Raw genomic sequence first — 18,066 nt, 5'->3', positions numbered from 1 at the left:
CAGTGCTGCATTACTGGGAAAAGCTAATGCAATATGGAATACTGTAGACATATTACAGTCCTCCACACTGGTTCACGAAAGGAACGAGAGAGAGAGAGAGAGAGAGAGAGAGAGAGAGATGCTACCCAGCAATATACAGCAATATATCACCAGGGAGTAAATAGACATAAACAGCTCAGGCACATACAGTCCACACACACACACACACACACACACACACACACACACACACACGCACACACACACACACTCAGTGCCTTTTTCCATTCACCACCACTGTATACGGAAGAAAGTTCCTACAATCAACTGTTTCCATCAGGAAACACTAAGTGTGTTTATTTTGAACTTTTGAATTATGCATGAAATATTTGCTGAAACTGTAAAACATCTGGGAGAAGACACTGTAAACACACTGATTAAGAACGCATGACATCACCGGCAAATACACAAATCCAATCTAATTCGGACCACAAGGAGAGGAAGCTACAAACCGCTCTGAACTGCGAGCAGCTTGGTGATTGGTTAGTGCCCTCATTTGCATATCTTCTGCCTTCCGCAGCATCAGCATTGCAGACCTCCAAATATTGCAGCAATAATTAACAAATGATAGATTGTCCAGCTCTGGGCAGCAGTGGAGAGGTCAGCAGTTCACAGTTAATGGACCGCCCTCTGTTTTTAATAGAGTTAAACAGCTGGATGTAAATCTAAACCGATGTGACGTGAGGGGGGAAACCAGAGCGAGGGACAGAGAGGGGGGTGTAAAAGTAAAATCGCTCAGAGAGGTGAAAATAACCAGTCGCACCATTCCTTGATTCATCTGTGATTTCACTGACCGTTGGTTGTAGGTTAATCACTTGATGTCTAGCTCCAACAACCTCACATATTTACTCCGCTCGTTCTCCTCCCTGGACTCTGAGACTGCTTCTGCCGGATCTGCAGTGTTTGTCTGTTAATTTATTTATTAATTTATTATTAAAAAAAGTAATTAAAAACCCTGAAGAGAATTAATACAAAACATGAAAACTGACATGAGAAACATGGAGAAGTTGAAGGAGGGAGAGAGAGAGAGAGAGAGAGAGAGAGAGAGAGAGAGAGAGAGAGAGAGAGAGAGAGAGAGAGAGAGAGAGACAGAGAGAGAGAGAGAGAGAGACAGAGAGAGAGACAGAGACAGAGAGACAGACAGAGAGAGAGAGAGAGAGAGAGAGAAAGACACAGAGAGAGAGAGAGAGAGAGAGAGAGAGAGAGAGAGAGAGAGAGAGCAGTTTTATAGAGATAGAAGTGAAAGTTGAAAGAATAGAGGAATGGAGAGAAAGACAGAGAGAGGCAGAAAGTGAGAGACAGAGAGAGATTCACTGCTGTGTCAGGACAGCGATGATGATGCTTCTGTGGTCAGAAAATGACTGGTGATGAAGGGCTGATAAAACTGTTGGAAAACAATAAACTGCAGTGTGTAACTGTGTCTGAGGCAGAGATATAAAGCAGGTGATTCTGGTAAAACGACCAATACACTGGCTATTTCAGTACATGATTCATTCTCTCTCCCTCTCTCTCTCTCTCTCTCTCTCTCTCTCTCTCTCTCTCTCTCTCTCTCTCTCTCTCTCTCTCTGAGTGTGTGTGTGTGTGTGTGTGTGTGTGTGTGTGTGTGTGTTACCTCGGTTGTGAATGGGTCCTCGTTTGCGGCCGGTGGAGGAGCTGTGTGTGAGCTGTGTGTTCTGGAAGTGTGTGATCTCCATGCTGGTGTTTGTGCGAAAACTCTCCTTAAACCTCTGCATCAGCGCTTCCACCGTCTCCTGCTGCGGGTCCATCACTGCAGAACAAACAAACAAACAGATGGGTCCAGTGTCTGCACAAACAAACAAACAAACATCAAACAGGACGTGTCATAAAAAAAAAAAAAAACAATCTCTGATTTGGTTTTATCATCTGATATGAAATGATTGACAGTCAGTGTTCTCCTCCAAGCGTGTTGGACAGAGACGTTGTTTACTTGCTCTTTCAAGTGATGTGACGTAAATACGGACATTTTTCAATTACATTAACAGCTCTAATAAAATAAAATTATTAGCTAATATTAGTAAACCTTACAAAATCAATCAGAATCGATCAATAACACAAGATTATTGAAGTAATACTGACCATGGAACAAAGCACAGACTCATGAACCCCTCCAAGTGGCTGTGAGACTTTTTCCCCTATGACCTATGACACACATATAGTCATGTGACTTCCACAACCAATCAAATAATTAGCCCGATAATACACTGTAGTTCACACCAATTCCACCAGGTGATGATAAAGTGGCTTAATGAATACATTTATCCTCAATCTCTCCACACCCCCAAATACAAACACTATGAAGGACATAATACAATGACCAAGCTGACCAATCCAGTTTTAGAATGATGGTAGGACCGCCCACTCAATTAGCATATATATGAATGGGAATTAAACATTAATAAAAAAAAGAAAGAAAAAGTAGAAATATGAACATACAGATGTTTGTGTGTGTGTGTGTGTGTAGATGTATACACACTCTCACACACACACACAAAATAAGTGAAAGAGTAAATTAATTGAATCATTGAATATTTCATTTTTTTATTCTAAAACACTTCTAAATTAATTTAACTAATTATCTTTAAATGATCAAACAACATTCATCCATTAAAGCAGTGAGTGACCCCCAGCTGCGAGCAACATCCAGAGTCACATCATCATCATCATCACCATCTTCGCTCTGCTTCATAAACCAGCAATGGGTTAATTTACTGATAGAACTACCCTCTGATTTTTGTGATGTCTGTGAGTAGTTGAGGGTCCTCTGAGGATTGCTATTAATCAATGAGTCTCTTCAGGACACAGCCACACTGGGTGCTACTTCCTGTGGTCTGGTAGGTCCACATTAACACTTTGGGATGCAGTCTGTAAGGCCGCTGTGTGACGTATGAATTGGAGGAAGATGCTGACGCTGTGAAAGCACAGTGTAAACGTACAGAGGGTGAGGAAGAGGACAGAGTGCATTGTGCTGCCTGCAACTCAATTACTCAGCAAAGTTCTTCAATGAGAAAGACTTACAGGACACATAACACTGAGAATCTCTCTCTCTCTCTCTCTCTCTCTCTCTCTCTCTCTCTCTCTCTCTCTCTCTGATCACAAAGATACAAAGACTTTGGGATGGCACAGATCTCATCCCAGATAATAAACGCTGAATCAGATTAGAGCCAATGAGATGGACTTGTGTAACATATCTACAATGAAACTGCACTGAACTGCAGCCCATCAAACTGATATTAGTCACATATTAGCCTCAATCTCTGATGCCCCGCCCACAATCTGAGTATATTCATTTCTGTTGAACCCTAAGCAAGCCATAAATTTGAGGACGTATTTAAAATGTATGATGTATTTAAAATCTGATCAGCCCTGTGAAGGACTGGCATCCCCTCCAGGTGTGTATCCTGCCTCATGCCCAATGAATCCAGGTAGGCTCTGGACACACCACAACCCTGAACTGGATAAGGGTTACAGACAATGATTGAATGAATGAATGAATGAATGAATGAATGAATCTGAATAGCTTCTGTCAGATCAATGAACTAGACATATAGAATATCTTTATTTGGTCTCAATCTACGGCTGGAAAAGAGGTCCAGAGAAAAGCACGTATGAACCTTCCTCCTGTGTAATCTTCCTGTTACTATCTCCTATGCTAATGGGTCGGTTTTGACCCGAGTCTTAAATCAGCCATAAGACCCCCTAAAAACAAAAAAGGCATCATTTTAATAAGTACATTTTATAATTTAGTAAACATAAATAAATAAATAAATTAATTAATATTATTTTGTTGAAATAGAAATTCCTGACAAAGTCAAAAAGTCTTGTTGCAATAGACAAATTTATAGAGCACTTGTAGGCATTTAAAACCTAAAACGGGTCGCTCAACACCCTAACACAAGAGGAAGGTTGAGTGTATATGGCCAGCCCATGCCTCATTCTTGTTTCCAGCACTTTTCAAAGCAAAGCTACTTCTATGCCTTTACATCATATGAATAATCTTTACACTCACACAGCTCCTTTACAAGAAAGGTAATGGGTGATTATCTATAGAAACCCCATTGAGAGTTTCTTTATGGAATCTAAAGTGGTTCTTCTATGGCACTCTACAAATATTTCTCTCTGCCACTGTTCATTTCAAGTGAATCTGAAAACCTCAGATACACAGTTCGCACTATTTCAGAAACATAAAAGTGAGAGACTCCTTTATTCTACGCCTTTGCCATGGGTTTACAGGTTGGAGCACAGAGCAGGAGGAAGGTAAGGAGAGAACAAATCATCTCCAAGCATTCACTTCAGCCTCCAGACAAGACTGTTCTTGCCCCTGCTGAGGAGACAGACCACCTTAAGGGGTTTATTCTGTAAACCCGAGACTCTACAGAGACACACGAGCTGCACCGTCCTCTTCTCACCTCATCGTCTTCTTCATCTTTCAACAATCTCTCTCTGAATCTCGCTCCCAGGCTCCTGGCCTCCACCTCTGAACACAAAGCATTTCTCTAGCTGTCAAACCTCAGAAGATGGCATAGAAGAAGAACAAAATAAATAAAAAAAAATAAGTAACAACTTTAGAAGTTTCACAAGCATCTTTGGAAGCTCCCAACAGAAACATCCAAGCTCCACCCACAAAGTTATATTTGCATCTACCTTTGTTCATTCATATCGTTCAAAAATGATAAAGTGGAAGCCACATGATCAATGTATTTACAAGTTCACCTCCAACATACCAGCTTTTGCCTTCATGCTGTAGCGTTTACTGCTGTCAGAGACACCAGTGATTCAATTTAATTCTGTTTTGTTTATCTCTGATGTCACACCCTGAACATTTTCTGATTTAGTTCAGTTAATATTTTACAGATCCTTTAAGGTTAAGGTTAGTGTTAGTGTTATGATTAGAATTAGGATTAGAGTAATGCCTAATGTGTTGAGGTTAGGTTTGGGGGTCAGTGTTGGGGAAAGGTGAAAGTTTATGATCCCAGCTAAAGCCCAATTTATAGTTCTGCACTGAACCTACACCACAGGAAGAAATGTTACTGTGCATTGCGTCAGCGCCATACCACAATGACTATGATTTGTCAGTAGTCGGACGGACATTTTTCATGTTGAACCAAAGAAATACAGAAATTTGAACTCATCCTCGCTACACTATAGAGACTGCAGAGAGCAGGGAAGTCATGGCAAGAGATTTCCTCGGACATGGCATGGGTGTCAGGGAGGAATGAAGGAAATTAGCCAGAATGACATTGTCACAGAGGTTTTTCTGGCAATTCAAAAACAGGAAAAGCCCAGAATACATCCCCTAGTCTGGAGGTCTGGAGAAGTCTTTATTTACAATAATAACTACAAAACTATAAAATTAGTTCATTACTTGTATTAATATTTCTAAAACCAAGCGCCTTAACATTTTATCAACCAAGTAATCTTTGAGGCTCCAGTAAAACACTGAGCTGCACATCGGATGGTGGATGGTGGACCTACAGCGCTGAAGTGGGGCAAGTGTGTCCCAAATCAGCTCTCAACTCTCTGACCCCTTGAACACTTGAACATGCATTTTTTAGGTCCCAAAAAGAGACTTGTCCAGGGAAAAGAGGACCTCTGATCACTGCCGAACGGATCCAAATTTAGTACATGAACTTGAATGTGAAATATGGCTGAACTAACAACAGATTGTGTAGTGATGTAATGGCCCAACATTAAGTTCTCTCTGTGAAATACAGCTGAATTAGCAGTTCCTATTTGCGCATGTGGGTTTCAACATTAGGCGTCAGTCAGTCGGTAAGCATATATGCTTCTTCTAGGCGCCCCGGCGAATACAGACATTTCCAACTCAAACAGAAGGGAGAGCATGCAAGAAAAATGTGCCAGCTTTTGTATTTGTTACTTTCGTGGCACCTCATGTAAACTCTTTTATGTCTGTTTAAAGATTTACAAAAGTAATTCTACTGCACCACTGCATTGTTTACTATGTATTATGTAGTGAGGATATCTGAGATTCAGCCCCTAGTGGTGTGGCGTTGTAATTGCAAAGACACAAAAAAAAAAAAAAATTAAAAAAAAGCTCACAGGGATGTCGGGCTCTTGCGTAGCCTACAGAGTAAGCTCTGCTTTGAGTCAACACAGACGCATAAATTGGCCTCATGTTGCATTTAAAGGTAAAGGTATGTGTGGTCACAACACTGCTCTGTAAACCTTCTCAATGCGTGTTACCATAGGTACATAGTCGTAGGCGGAGCATGCAGTGTCAGTTGGTGCCAATGAAAGCAAGAATTGTAGGCATTGTTTGTTAGATGTCTAGTACTCCTCAGATGTATGAACACAGGAGCTGGGGCTAAGGTGGTGGAACCATTTGAATAAGGCAACCCATCCTCTTCAGAAAACAATATGGTGGGATAAAGAGAGAATGAGAGAGAGAGAGAGAGAGAGAGAGAGAGAGAGAGAGAGAGAGAGAGAGAGAGAGAGAGAGAGAGAGAGAGATTTTATTTCCATCCGGCAGAAAATCACAACGCCTCGGGGGACTCTTCTGACCCATCTGAACATGTTCTGCCCCATTTGCGGCACCGGAGAGCCATAAAATATATAAATAAACCTCCCGCTCTCATTGTCTCACAGAGCAGGAGGTGGAGAAAAAAATAACAATGACGGTGAAAAGAGATGGCTAAAAAAAAGGAATGAAAAAAGAAAGAAAAAAAAAGTTAGACACAAACTATTTATCTGCCGCCTCCATTACCAGGCCCTGCCACTACTCCCTAAGGTCGGGGATGCATCACGAGTTCAATTAACGTGAGAGATGTAGAGGTCCGGGCCTCTCTCAGGAGCCATAATGGTCCGGACGCCGCTGTTTCCTCTCTGTTCCGTGGAGCCCAAGCCAAGCTCTGACCAAGGCCTTCTCACCCGGGCCATCTTTATTTCACTTAGCCTCGTCCCTCAGGTGTGTTTTGCCATTATGGCGGATTATAGTGCGTTTTGCACTGGGTGAGTTAGAGCTCTGTGGTAGTTGATGCTGCCCATGTGGATTCACACTGGTAACTATAACCAAAAGATATATTAGACATATATAGACTTAAAAGAATCTGCGTGTGTGTATAAACATAAGTGCAGTTGTATTATCTGGCCAGTTAAATCATGGCATGGCTGTGTCACAAATGTTCATTACACACTTATTCGGCACAGTAAATATTATGTATATTACTGAACAAATAGCATAGTACACCATTTCATGCCAATAGCTCTATTATCAGGCCTCAACTGGAATACCAATGGATGGCGGTGGGGGTGGTGGTGGTGGTGGTGTTTTTTTTTGTTTTTTTTGGTAGGGGTGGTTGGAGTGGGGTGGGGGGATGTGTGTGTTGTTGTGGGGTTTAGACATGTGCTGTTCTGCGTGGGGTTTCCAGTGGGCAGTGGATCCATAGCTGAGCTCACCTGGTTCTCTATCAACGCCCTCGGTCAACGTGAGACGATAGCGCTCCCTATCTGATCGGTCCTGTTAAAGATTTCCTTTTGGTCCATCAGTTTGCATTTGCAGAAAGAGGTGCACACATACAGAAGTAGAGATGTGTGCATAGATTTTTACCGTCACACGCAAAAAAGAAAAAAAAAAAAAAAAAAAACTGTCTGCCTTTTTTTACCGAATGTCAAATATCTCCCTCCACACTGTGTAGTGCATAGTATGTTTCCTAAATAATGCTTTCTGCGCAAAAATAATGCATTGTATGTCAGATAATAAAATAATTAAATTCCATATAAACTTCACATCCCTTTGTTTAACATTTACGGCAGCACTGTTTGCAGTATTTCCAATTTTAAAACCTTTAAAGTGTACTGTGAAGAGAGTAGTGCTCTATTTGGGACAGAGCCACATTTTCCACAAATGAGAAGCTCCTCCCTTTGGAGCCTGTTGAATTGTGGGACATGAATTCTTAAGTATGTATTGTGGATTTCTTAGAACACTCACCTTTGACCCTCGTAACTTTTCCAGAGCTTATTTACATACTACAACATCAAAAACTAATCAGAATTAATATTAAATAGGATTGTACATCTCATGTGTTCCACCCAGTCCTCTGCCAGAGACCAGGGACTCCAATACTCTTCAAAAGAGCTTCCCACCAATTTCACACTGTCCCTGCTTGGGCTGAGAAAACTGTCTCCCACTGAAACTCTCATGAGTCTCGTTTGGTTTGCTGAATACATAAATCATGAATAGCAATGAAGGTCGTGGAATTAGCATTCCCACAATAGCAGGCAAGGTTTCTGGACGGTCTTCGGTGGAGTTGGAGAACAACAGAGGCGTCAGTGCTGACAGAAAGCATTCACGTTCAATGAAGAGTATTGCTCTGTTGTCTTTGCTGTGAGTGGAAAACTAAGCCAGGCTTTACCTGAAGGTGAGGGGTAAGTAGTGCTGTACGTGGAGAGATTTAGGCTTGGACCTGCCCTGGGATTTAGAATAACATTGATTTACAAACTATAAAGACCTCCTTTCAAGATGTTGGGGAAAGTCTAATGGTCGTGGTCAATTTTCAGTACCTTCAAGTTTATATATTGTAAATACACATATGTAAATATGTAACTGCATATTAAATACATAGTAACACCCACATTTCGGAAACCATCTGCATTCAAAAAGCTGTGACAGAGCTTCCACTTCCACTGAAGATTAGAGCAATATCCCAAAACTATCTACTGCAGGCAGCTCTGAGAATGCAGGCTAATTCAGGCTAGGCTAAATACACCCGCCTACATTCCCATGTGGGCCTTAGACAGAGCTCAGGGCTAATCCAGCTGCAGACAGCTGCACAAACACTGGCTCAGGGCATCCACTTAAGCCTTGACCTGACTGAGAAAGTACCTGCCCGAGCTCCGGGGTTAACTGCCCCATGCATATTTCATGACAACGGTGTGCCTTTTTTTTTTTTTTTCCTGCTGGGAGTTGGAGCTGTGGTCCTAAAGGAGTGTGTGTGTGGGTGTGTTTATAAACTCTGATTATCTGTGTGTTTGCGAGGCTAACTGTGGTCTGGCTGTGAGCAGTTATTGTTTAAAGATTTTACAACAAAGACTGTTTTTCTTTGATCTCTGTTCATTGAAGTGACTTGCTTTGTTTGCCTCTCCCTTTGGACATGTGTCCAGCTTATATGGGGCATCAGATGACAGGGACCAGTAATATTAATATTAGTTCTGGGGAAATGCTGTTCTCTCTGGTTTGTTTATGCTCAAAAGCTCTGCATATTTTAAGTTGGGATGGTGTGTTTGAGGGAAAATAAAATAAAAAACAAAAAAAAAACAAACAAAAAAAAAAAAAAAAACACTGTTTTTGAGCAAGTGTAACCTGTATGTAAGGTTTAATTCACAGAAACTGATGTATAACTCGAGCTGTTTAGATTTGCAGCTAAACACTCTGTGTTTATGTCGTGCAGTTAGCACTCTCCTGAATTTAGAGTTTCCACCTTAAAACAGTAAAACAGTAAAATAGTGAAACAGTGAACATAAATCAGTATCACCACCTATGGAGAAGAAATAAAGCAATATTCTAATCTCTGTTTATGACTTTTAGACTTTGGAGATCTCGTCTAAACACTTTCAGATGCAGCTGTTATCTGCTGTGAGCAGAGAAAGAGAAGCCCATCAAAAAGGACGGAGACTCCAAGCGGCTTCATAAACACATTAGACTGGTTACAGACAGAACGGAGAGCAGCTAATGGTGAGGAAACATCTGAACGTTATCAAAGGTGGTTTTGATTAAAATTGTGAATGTCACCTTTAACCTTCCTCTTGTGTTAGGGTCTTGACCGAGTCCATTTTAGGTTTTAAAAGCGTACAAGTGCTTATGTTTGTTTATTTGGCCATAAATGTTTATTGCATCAAGACATTTTGACTTTGTCAGGAACTTCTATTTAAACAAAATAATAATAATAATAATAATAATAATAATAATAATAATAATAATATATTTACTAAACTATTAAATGTTCTTGTTAAAATTATGATTTGACACAGGTATAATTTTAAATCAGAAAACAAAAACAAGTGCCAAATCTGGACTCATAAACACACTATACACCAACAGCCTACAGCTGGCTCCTCCTACAACCACTCGAGCTTCAGTTAGGGGCTTCTATCTTTGTCTGTTTCACAAAACAAGGAAAGACAGACATGTCCAGACATGTAAGGCCCAGTCAGTTTAGAGTTTGTGTTTTGTAGAGTGTACATCTCCAGTTTACAGTCTGCAACAATGAACAATTACAACCAATCCTTTCATGGAGAAGGAAGAATAACAAGGTCAACAAGAGGGAAGAAACAAACTGGTTAATATTTAATTGTTTTAGGGGATAGTATGGCTGATTTAAGACTCGGGTCAAAACCAACCATTAGCATAGGAGATAGTAACAGGAAGATAACACAGGAGGAAGGTTAACTGTCACTGGGGGAGACCTTGGTTAGCTTTAGCATTTACGTTATTTTTGAAAGAAAAAGTGAACAAATGAATCACAGGTTTGTTTCCATCCTCCTGCTGTGAGAACCCACATCCGCACTAAGGGTCTAAAAGGATGCGGAGGTGTCAAGAAGCCCTTACTCGGAAAAGTAAACAGACACAAAAGAACAAAGCGCCATTGGCTGTTCATTCTCAACCATTCATTTCCAAATGTTTAGCACCCAACAGTGAGTACTCTGCTCTATTCCCTGCTCTTGTACTTTCTGATTTACTCAGTTATCATGCAATTACTAAGTAATACAAGCCATTAATTACACAAAGTCTTTCAAATGTGGCCAAACAAGGGTTTTTATTAGTAAACTCTGCCTAAGACAACAATCCAGATCAGTCAGAGTCTAGACAAGGATGAGGCAAAGTGAAGTGAAGTTCACAGATTCCACATTATCTTGATGAAGTGCACTAAGCCATTGTGTGATGTAATGAAGAGTAGTAGAAGCGTAGAATAAAAGGACACAGTGAAAAGGGAAGAAAAATGGAGGCGATCATGAGGACACAGCCTATCACACTGCAGCGTTAACATTTCCAAAGGGAGCTTTTATGAAAAATGAATGAGATTAATAATGTGGGCACCCTCTGAGACAATGGTTTACTGTGCAAAGGTTGGGCTGCCCTTTATAACGAATTGGGCTGAGACACTCATGGACACAAAGCCAGACTTGCACTGGAGAATATAATAGAAATTATTCGTTGATGACAATTGGCTATCGAGGGGAGGGGTGTTGGTGACTGAGCATCCCAAAATACGTATTGGACTCAGATACTGAAACTTCCGTCTCCTCAGGGGGTATAAAATAATGATTTTATTATTCAAACTGCCACTAAGCTTAACTGAAGCTGTACTTGGGCCTGTTCTGAAGGCTGACTGGTGAAAGCTAAATCAGGTTTAAACCCGGCTTTAAACTACGAAGCTTCAGGCTTGAGTTAGCACTCGTTTGTCGGGACCCCACATGCGTCATGGACGTATCAGTCACCAGCCTGTGGTCAGATATATTCCAGCTTTGATTTCTGTTGCCAAAGGCTTTCTCTGGGCTTCCTACACCTACATCCACTTCACACACAGAGACTCTCACACTATGAATATTACCCATAACATGGACTCATACCAACTCTGATTCCGAGAGACCTCCAGAAATATCTCAAAATATACATTTCTTATAACTAAGGAATATTTGCTGTTCAGATTTAAACTGTCAACCTGTATTTCACTTGTGTTTTAGGTAGAATACAATATACCCGTCAGTCATCAGTTTACGTTTTCATAAAAAAAAAAAAAAAAAAAAACAAAAAAAAAAAAAACATGAAAATTTAACAGCTTTACAACCCACTAGTCCACTTTTTTTCCATTTAATGATTAAGGGACACATAATTATCTTTAAATTCTTGTAAATATCATTCATTGTTAGGTTGTTTATTGATGGTATAGACCCCTGCTTCATTCCACAACACTACACAGTAAATTCAACAGTGTCAAATCAACCAATTGCTGTTAATCTAACACTGAGAGGGTTGAATTATTACACTAGCAGTGTTGATTTAACACTGGTGAATTTACTGTGTATGAGTGACTACATCTCAACATATAAATAAGCCAATATTGAACAAATACATTCAGTCTCATCACATAACAAACCATACTGTGTTTATCACTGAATAAAATGACAGAGTGCCAAACTTTTGCATGTAAATCTGTTTTATTACACCTTAATAGCACTGTAATTTGACAGTAATTACTCAATTGGTCAATAATGGTTACGGATACCCTGCGAAAACAATACCTCAGCTCTCCAAATTGATGCCATTTGAGGAGAAGAAAAAAATAAATAAAATAAAAAAAAAGCATCAATACAGTGCCCTGTGAGTTTAGCTGGATCTCTTCCGTCTGCTTGGACTTGAAGTATCTGGATATGAAGAGGACAGCAATCAAACGGCAAATTATATGCTTCAAATCTCCTCTTTATTTTCTGTGGATCCAGCAGGACGTCTTGTCTGACATGTCCTGAGGCCTGGTATGCCATCATTTTTACAAGCAATTTCCTCCTCATCTTGATTTGGCTTGGTTTATAAACGCAGCCTCGCTATAAAAGACAGCAATTTTCAAAAGCAATTATTAGAAAACTGTCGAGGGACTGAGCAATAATACGAAAATATTCACCTGTTGGAGAGATTTCCGCGTGTTTCTAACTGAATCCGTCTCCTCCCAGCTACAGAATGGGAACCTCTCTGACACACACCGTGCACCACACACTGATTCTGGATTATGACTGGATACATATTAATATCTGAGCATGTAACTATAAATCTTATTATCAGTATTTTAATGTAGTATGTATCACTCTTAATTTTGCATATAATCTATGGATAAAATGGCAAAGACCCGTCTGAAAAATCCTACCAAGGATCAACTAAATTGAATATTTATCTTAAATTAATTATTAAAATGTACATCTCTTATAGATATATCAACAGCTGCTGCATCTCTGTCCACATTCTGAGGCCTAGTGTCCTTCCTTTCTCCTTCAGTCTCCTCTTATCTCCGTGGTGAGACTCTTATCTGCGGTGGCAGTGGGTTAACAGCGTCTTTACAGCAATGGAAACGGCCCGCAGTCGAGAGGAGAGTGGATCTCTGAGCCAAGATGCCAGAGAGCTCCTGCAGATAATCGCAGAGATGGACACCGAGAAGTGTCCAGAGTCCAGGACAGTGTAGGGAACAAGGTCTGGGAGGGGTGGCTGTAAAGTCATGGCCAATGGCCAGTCCTGGGCATGTTTATGTCACCCCTGGCATGTTTACAGATTATCAATAAACCTCTAAACATCATCTTTAAGCGATGCTTGTAGAAAATGATAAATTAGCAGGTCCTTTGATGTTGAAATGGGGGTTTTGCTCTGCTTTTCTGACCACAGCCCTCTCCAGCCAAGTCTCCAAAGCTGAGTCTGATCGAGTGTCTGTGACTGAGCTGGTTTAGAGGTTTGTAAAATGCAGAGCTTCTTAATCTGGCTGTTCCTAGTGTGGAAAAAAAAAAAATCCTGTGATTTGTACAATGTTTACCAAATATAACTCACTCTTTGTAGATGTACCTGTGGATTTCTAAAAGCGAAACCTAACACTGATCTTAATCCTAACTCTAATCTAATCAGTAGCTGCTGGATTGTCTATCATTCTACATTCAACAGTTTACAGCACTATTTCCAAGTGTTTACAAAGAGTTCGCATGTATTTATTGAAACAGTGCTAGTGACTGAAAATTAAATATCAAACATAACCTAGAAATGTTACAGATATTTCAGTGTTCCACAAAGTAGGACGTCTCAGTTAGCCAGCTAACTTAAGCCCAAAGTTGTGGACTGTGTAATAGGAATCTCCCTCAGCTCTGTTCCTATTGGACAGGCTTGATTTGGGTTTATGTTCTTGGGCTAAACTAAGAAACCCTGCTTTATGGAATGCCCCTCTAAAGAAATCCCACCCCAGTGACATGATAGGCTAACCCCAGTAACATGTCTATACCTTCTGAGAATCTGAGTGTGTGTGTGTGTGTGTGTGTTTGTGTGTGTGTGTGTGTGTGTCCTATTAAAGAACTGAACAAAGTCCTGGCTCTATATAAAAAAAACAGGAATGTGGATGGTGTTAGTGGCAGGTGGAGGCTGACGCTCCCAAGGTTCTTGTACAACATCAGCTTTGAGGACTGGAGCTTCTCATCCTCTGGAGTGTGAGCCGAAAGCCTGAGCAGCGAGGAGCCAATGGAGAGCAGGGTATTGACAGCGAGACATGGCTGGCTTCAAGGACGTCCCCAGGGAACTCATCAGTGAGAGACGGCAGAGACATGGCCACTGGGAATTGGCCGACTGGACGAGTGAATGCAGAGATCTGGCCCTGCTCTAGATCCGGGGGCCAGCCGCGTTGGCTTCAGCCGATGAAGACAAAGGCCAGTGTGGGGCTTGGGGTGGTCTCCTAATTATTGTTGTTGAATGTAAGGTACTGTATTGCTATGTATTTGTCTGGAGATGAATGGTAATGTCCTCCCTACAGGACATCTGTGAATGTTGAGGGGGGAGACAGTGCTGTTCCTTTATATTCCCTGGCCATTTTTCTCCTCCTGCTTGTCAAGGGGATCAAACCTGTGAGCCTTTACTCCCACGCTCTCTTCTCTAACCTTAAGACCATGGCTATCTTCTGTGACCCAGAGTGTCCAGCAATGCTAGGGGACACTGGTTTGGGGCATCTTTGAAATCTGTGGCTGCTGTAATTTTCATACTACACAGTAGTGCAGGATAGCTTTTTATATCAAGCCTAGGGGACATGTCCTCACCACTTGTCTGATCTTGTCACCACCGCTTTGGGAAGCTATGCTCTCACTAATCCAGCAGATCTAGGTCCAAAGGGTCTGGGGGGAAAGCACTAAGACTGTGCGGCGTGGTTTATTTGGCCAATGTATTTGAAATTGATTACCCTGAAAGTGCAAGTGTGTCCACCTCATGGATGAGGCAAGCAGTGCTTGGGAGGACAAAACCCATGCCATAAAACCTTCAAAGGTCATCTTTCTTTCAGACCCATAGCCTGAGGAATTCATTAATGGACAGTGCCTTTGAGGGAAAGGAACCCACAGTCCATGCTCTTATACACAGCCTGTCTCAAAGCACTCGTAAACCCTGACTGGTCTGCGCAGAAACCCAGAGCATGACTCCAAATAAACCCACTAGCCTTTGAGTGAATCCCATTTCACCCTTTTAGTTGTACCCCTCCCTCTGTTATGCCTAGGTGTAGGGGCATAACAGCACACTTATTGTTGGGAAAGAGGGGTAGGGCCAAGGTGTAGGGCTATGCATGCCTTGAAACTAGCATTTTTCACAGACTTCAAACAAAGAGTGAATCAATGTTGAGATATCCTTTAAAATTATTATAAAAACTGTAAGGCGGCACGGTGGAGAAGCAGGTAGTGTCTCTGTCACAGTTCCAGGGTCCTGGAGGTTGTGGGTTCGACTCCCGCTCCGGGTGACTGTCTGTGAGGAGTGAGGTGTGTTCTCCCTGTGTTTGTGTGGGTTTCCTCAGTGTGACTGTCTGTGAGGAGTGTGGTGTGTTCTCCCTGTGTTTGTGTGGGTTTCCTCAGTGTGACTGTCTGTGAGGAGTGTGGTGTGTTCTCCCTGTGTCTGTGTGGGTTTCCTCAGTGTGACTGTCTGTGAGGAGTGTGGTGTGTTCTCCCTGTGTCTGTGTGGGTTTCCTCCGGGTGACTGTCTGTGAGGAGTGTGGTGTGTTCTCCCTGTGTCTGCGTGGGTTTGCTCAGTGTGACTGTCTGTGAGGAGTGTGGTGTGTTCTCTCTGTGTTTGTGTGGGTTTCCTCAGTGTGACTGTCTGTGAGGAGTGTGGTGTGTTCTCTCTGTGTTTGTGTGGGTTTCCTCAGTGTGACTGTCTGTGAGGAGTGTGGTGTGTTCTCTCTGTGTCTGTGTGGGTTTATTCAGGGTGACTGTATGTGAGGAGTGTGGTGTATTCTCTCTGTGTCTGTGTGGGTTTCCTCCGGGTGACTGTCTGTGAGGAGTGTGGTGTGTTCTCTCTGTGTCTGTGTGGGTTTATTCAGGGTGACTGTATGTGAGGAGTGTGGTGTATTCTCTCTGTGTCTGTGTGGGTTTCCTCCAGGTGACTGTCTGTGAGGAGTGTGGTGTGTTCTCCCTGTGTCTGCGTGGGTTTCCTCCGGGTGACTGTCTGTGAGGAGTGTGGTGTATTCTCTCTGTGTCTGTGTGGGTTTCCTCCGGGTGACTGTCTGTGAGGAGTGTGGTGTGTTCTCCCTGTGTCTGCGTGGGTTTGCTCAGTGTGACTGTCTGTGAGGAGTGTGGTGTGTTCTCTCTGTGTTTGTGTGGGTTTCCTCCGGGTGATTGTCTGTGAGGAGTGTGGTGTATTCTCCCTGAGTCTGTGTGGGTTTATTCAGGGTGACTGTATGTGAGGAGTGTGGTGTATTCTCTCTGTGTCTGTGTGGGTTTGCTCAGTGTGACTGTCTGTGAGGAGTGTGGTGTGTTCTCTCTGTGTTTGTGTGGGTTTCCTCCGGGTGATTGTCTGTGAGGAGTGTGGTGTATTCTCCCTGAGTCTGTGTGGGTTTATTCAGGGTGACTGTATGTGAGGAGTGTGGTGTATTCTCTCTGTGTCTGTGTGGGTTTCCTCCGGGTGACTGTCTGTGAGGAGTGTGGTGTGTTCTCTCTGTGTTTGTGTGGGTTTCCTCGTGATGCTCCGGTTTCCTCCCACGGTCCCAAAACACACGTTGGTAGGTGGATTGGAGATTCAAAGTTTCCTTAGATGTGAGTGTGTGAGTGAATGTGTGAGTGTGTGTGGCCCTGTGAAGGACTGGCACCCCCTCCAGGGTGTATTCCCCGCCTTGCGCCCAATGATTCCAGGTAGGCTCTGCACCCACCGCGACCCTGAACTGGATAAGGGTTGCATATAATGAATGAATGACAACTGTAATTAAATGTAGCTTCAATGTATTATGTGCCTGTACTTTACAACAAGTAGAAATATGGATAGTAGGTAGCTGATCTCTCAGAATTCCCAGTTACACCTTAAATGGTAGTAAGTAGTGACATTTGAGTGCCTGCTGCTATTGCAAGATTTAAGGTGGAACTGAAAACTTGCAAACTAATAGCTGTCATATTTCCACTTTTGAAGACACAATGCCCTGAATTTACTACACAGAAGTCCAGTGGCTCCTGAAGGATTGTGCCATTCCATAGCAGATGGTTTTTAACACTATACCGTGTACCTCCATGGGTCAAGGGTCAAGGGTCAAGATAAGATTCAAAACAAGGGGGTGGGCTTAAAAAAAAAATGGGTTTCATCTTTTATCCAGTGAATTAATCCTTTTATCCGTGGTCAGCAGGAAATATGAGGTCAGTCATGGACTGTGGTCATTTCAGACGTAGTTAATTTTAAACTCTCAGATTAAGGATACCACTCATAAAGGAGAGTTAAGACCCAGACCTCCTCATTTTAGGCATGAAGCCACCACATGACACCAGCCCATGACACTGGCCTTGGTCATATTTCTGAGGTCAGTCTTTATGTGTTTAGAGGTTAAATAGTTGGTGAATGCAGTGGCTAGGGGCTAGAGTTGTTACAAAAAAATAATTGAGGTTAATTTGATCAGATAACATTTGTATTTATCTAAAGAGATATATATTTATTTGAAAAAATAAAGCCCTCCAGCTCCTTCCAAACAAATGACTTCATTTAAATCAAGAGCTGAATTAAGTTCATAATGTTGTGTTTTTCTTTTGTTCTCAGTAGGCTAATGAGATGAAGAGAAGGAGAAGGCAGTAACTGTGTGAAATCACATGTTTAACTATGTACTTTAACAGCAGCGAAAGAATAGAAAAAATAAAATGAATAAATAAATATATAAACATACGCTATGCAAATAAGGCCAGACTTAAACTGTGCAAGAAGAAGCCCAGTGGACAGGAACCGAGAGAAACTCTCTCTCTCTCTCTCTCTCTCTCTCTCTCTCTCTCTCTCTCTCTCTCTCTCTCTCTCTAAGGATGAAAACTATG

At 41.9% G+C, this 18,066-nt stretch overlaps 1 protein-coding gene across 1 annotated transcript in view; it reads right to left on the bottom strand.

Moving 5' to 3' along the window:
* The window catches only part of LOC136675087 (astrotactin-2-like), a 469,599-nt gene that overhangs the window by 251,901 nt on the left and 199,632 nt on the right, over positions 1–18,066 (bottom strand). Inside the window, exon 4 of the mRNA XM_066651501.1 lies at positions 1,652–1,807. Coding sequence (XP_066507598.1) covers positions 1,652–1,807 — 156 coding nt within the window. The remainder of the gene's footprint in view (positions 1–1,651; positions 1,808–18,066) is intronic.

Source organism: Hoplias malabaricus, chromosome 2 (genome assembly GCF_029633855.1).
Source record: "Hoplias malabaricus isolate fHopMal1 chromosome 2, fHopMal1.hap1, whole genome shotgun sequence".
Lineage (NCBI taxonomy): Eukaryota > Metazoa > Chordata > Actinopteri > Characiformes > Erythrinidae > Hoplias > Hoplias malabaricus.
Note: the sequence above shows the minus strand (reverse complement) of the source record. Positions and strands in the feature narration are given on the sequence as shown.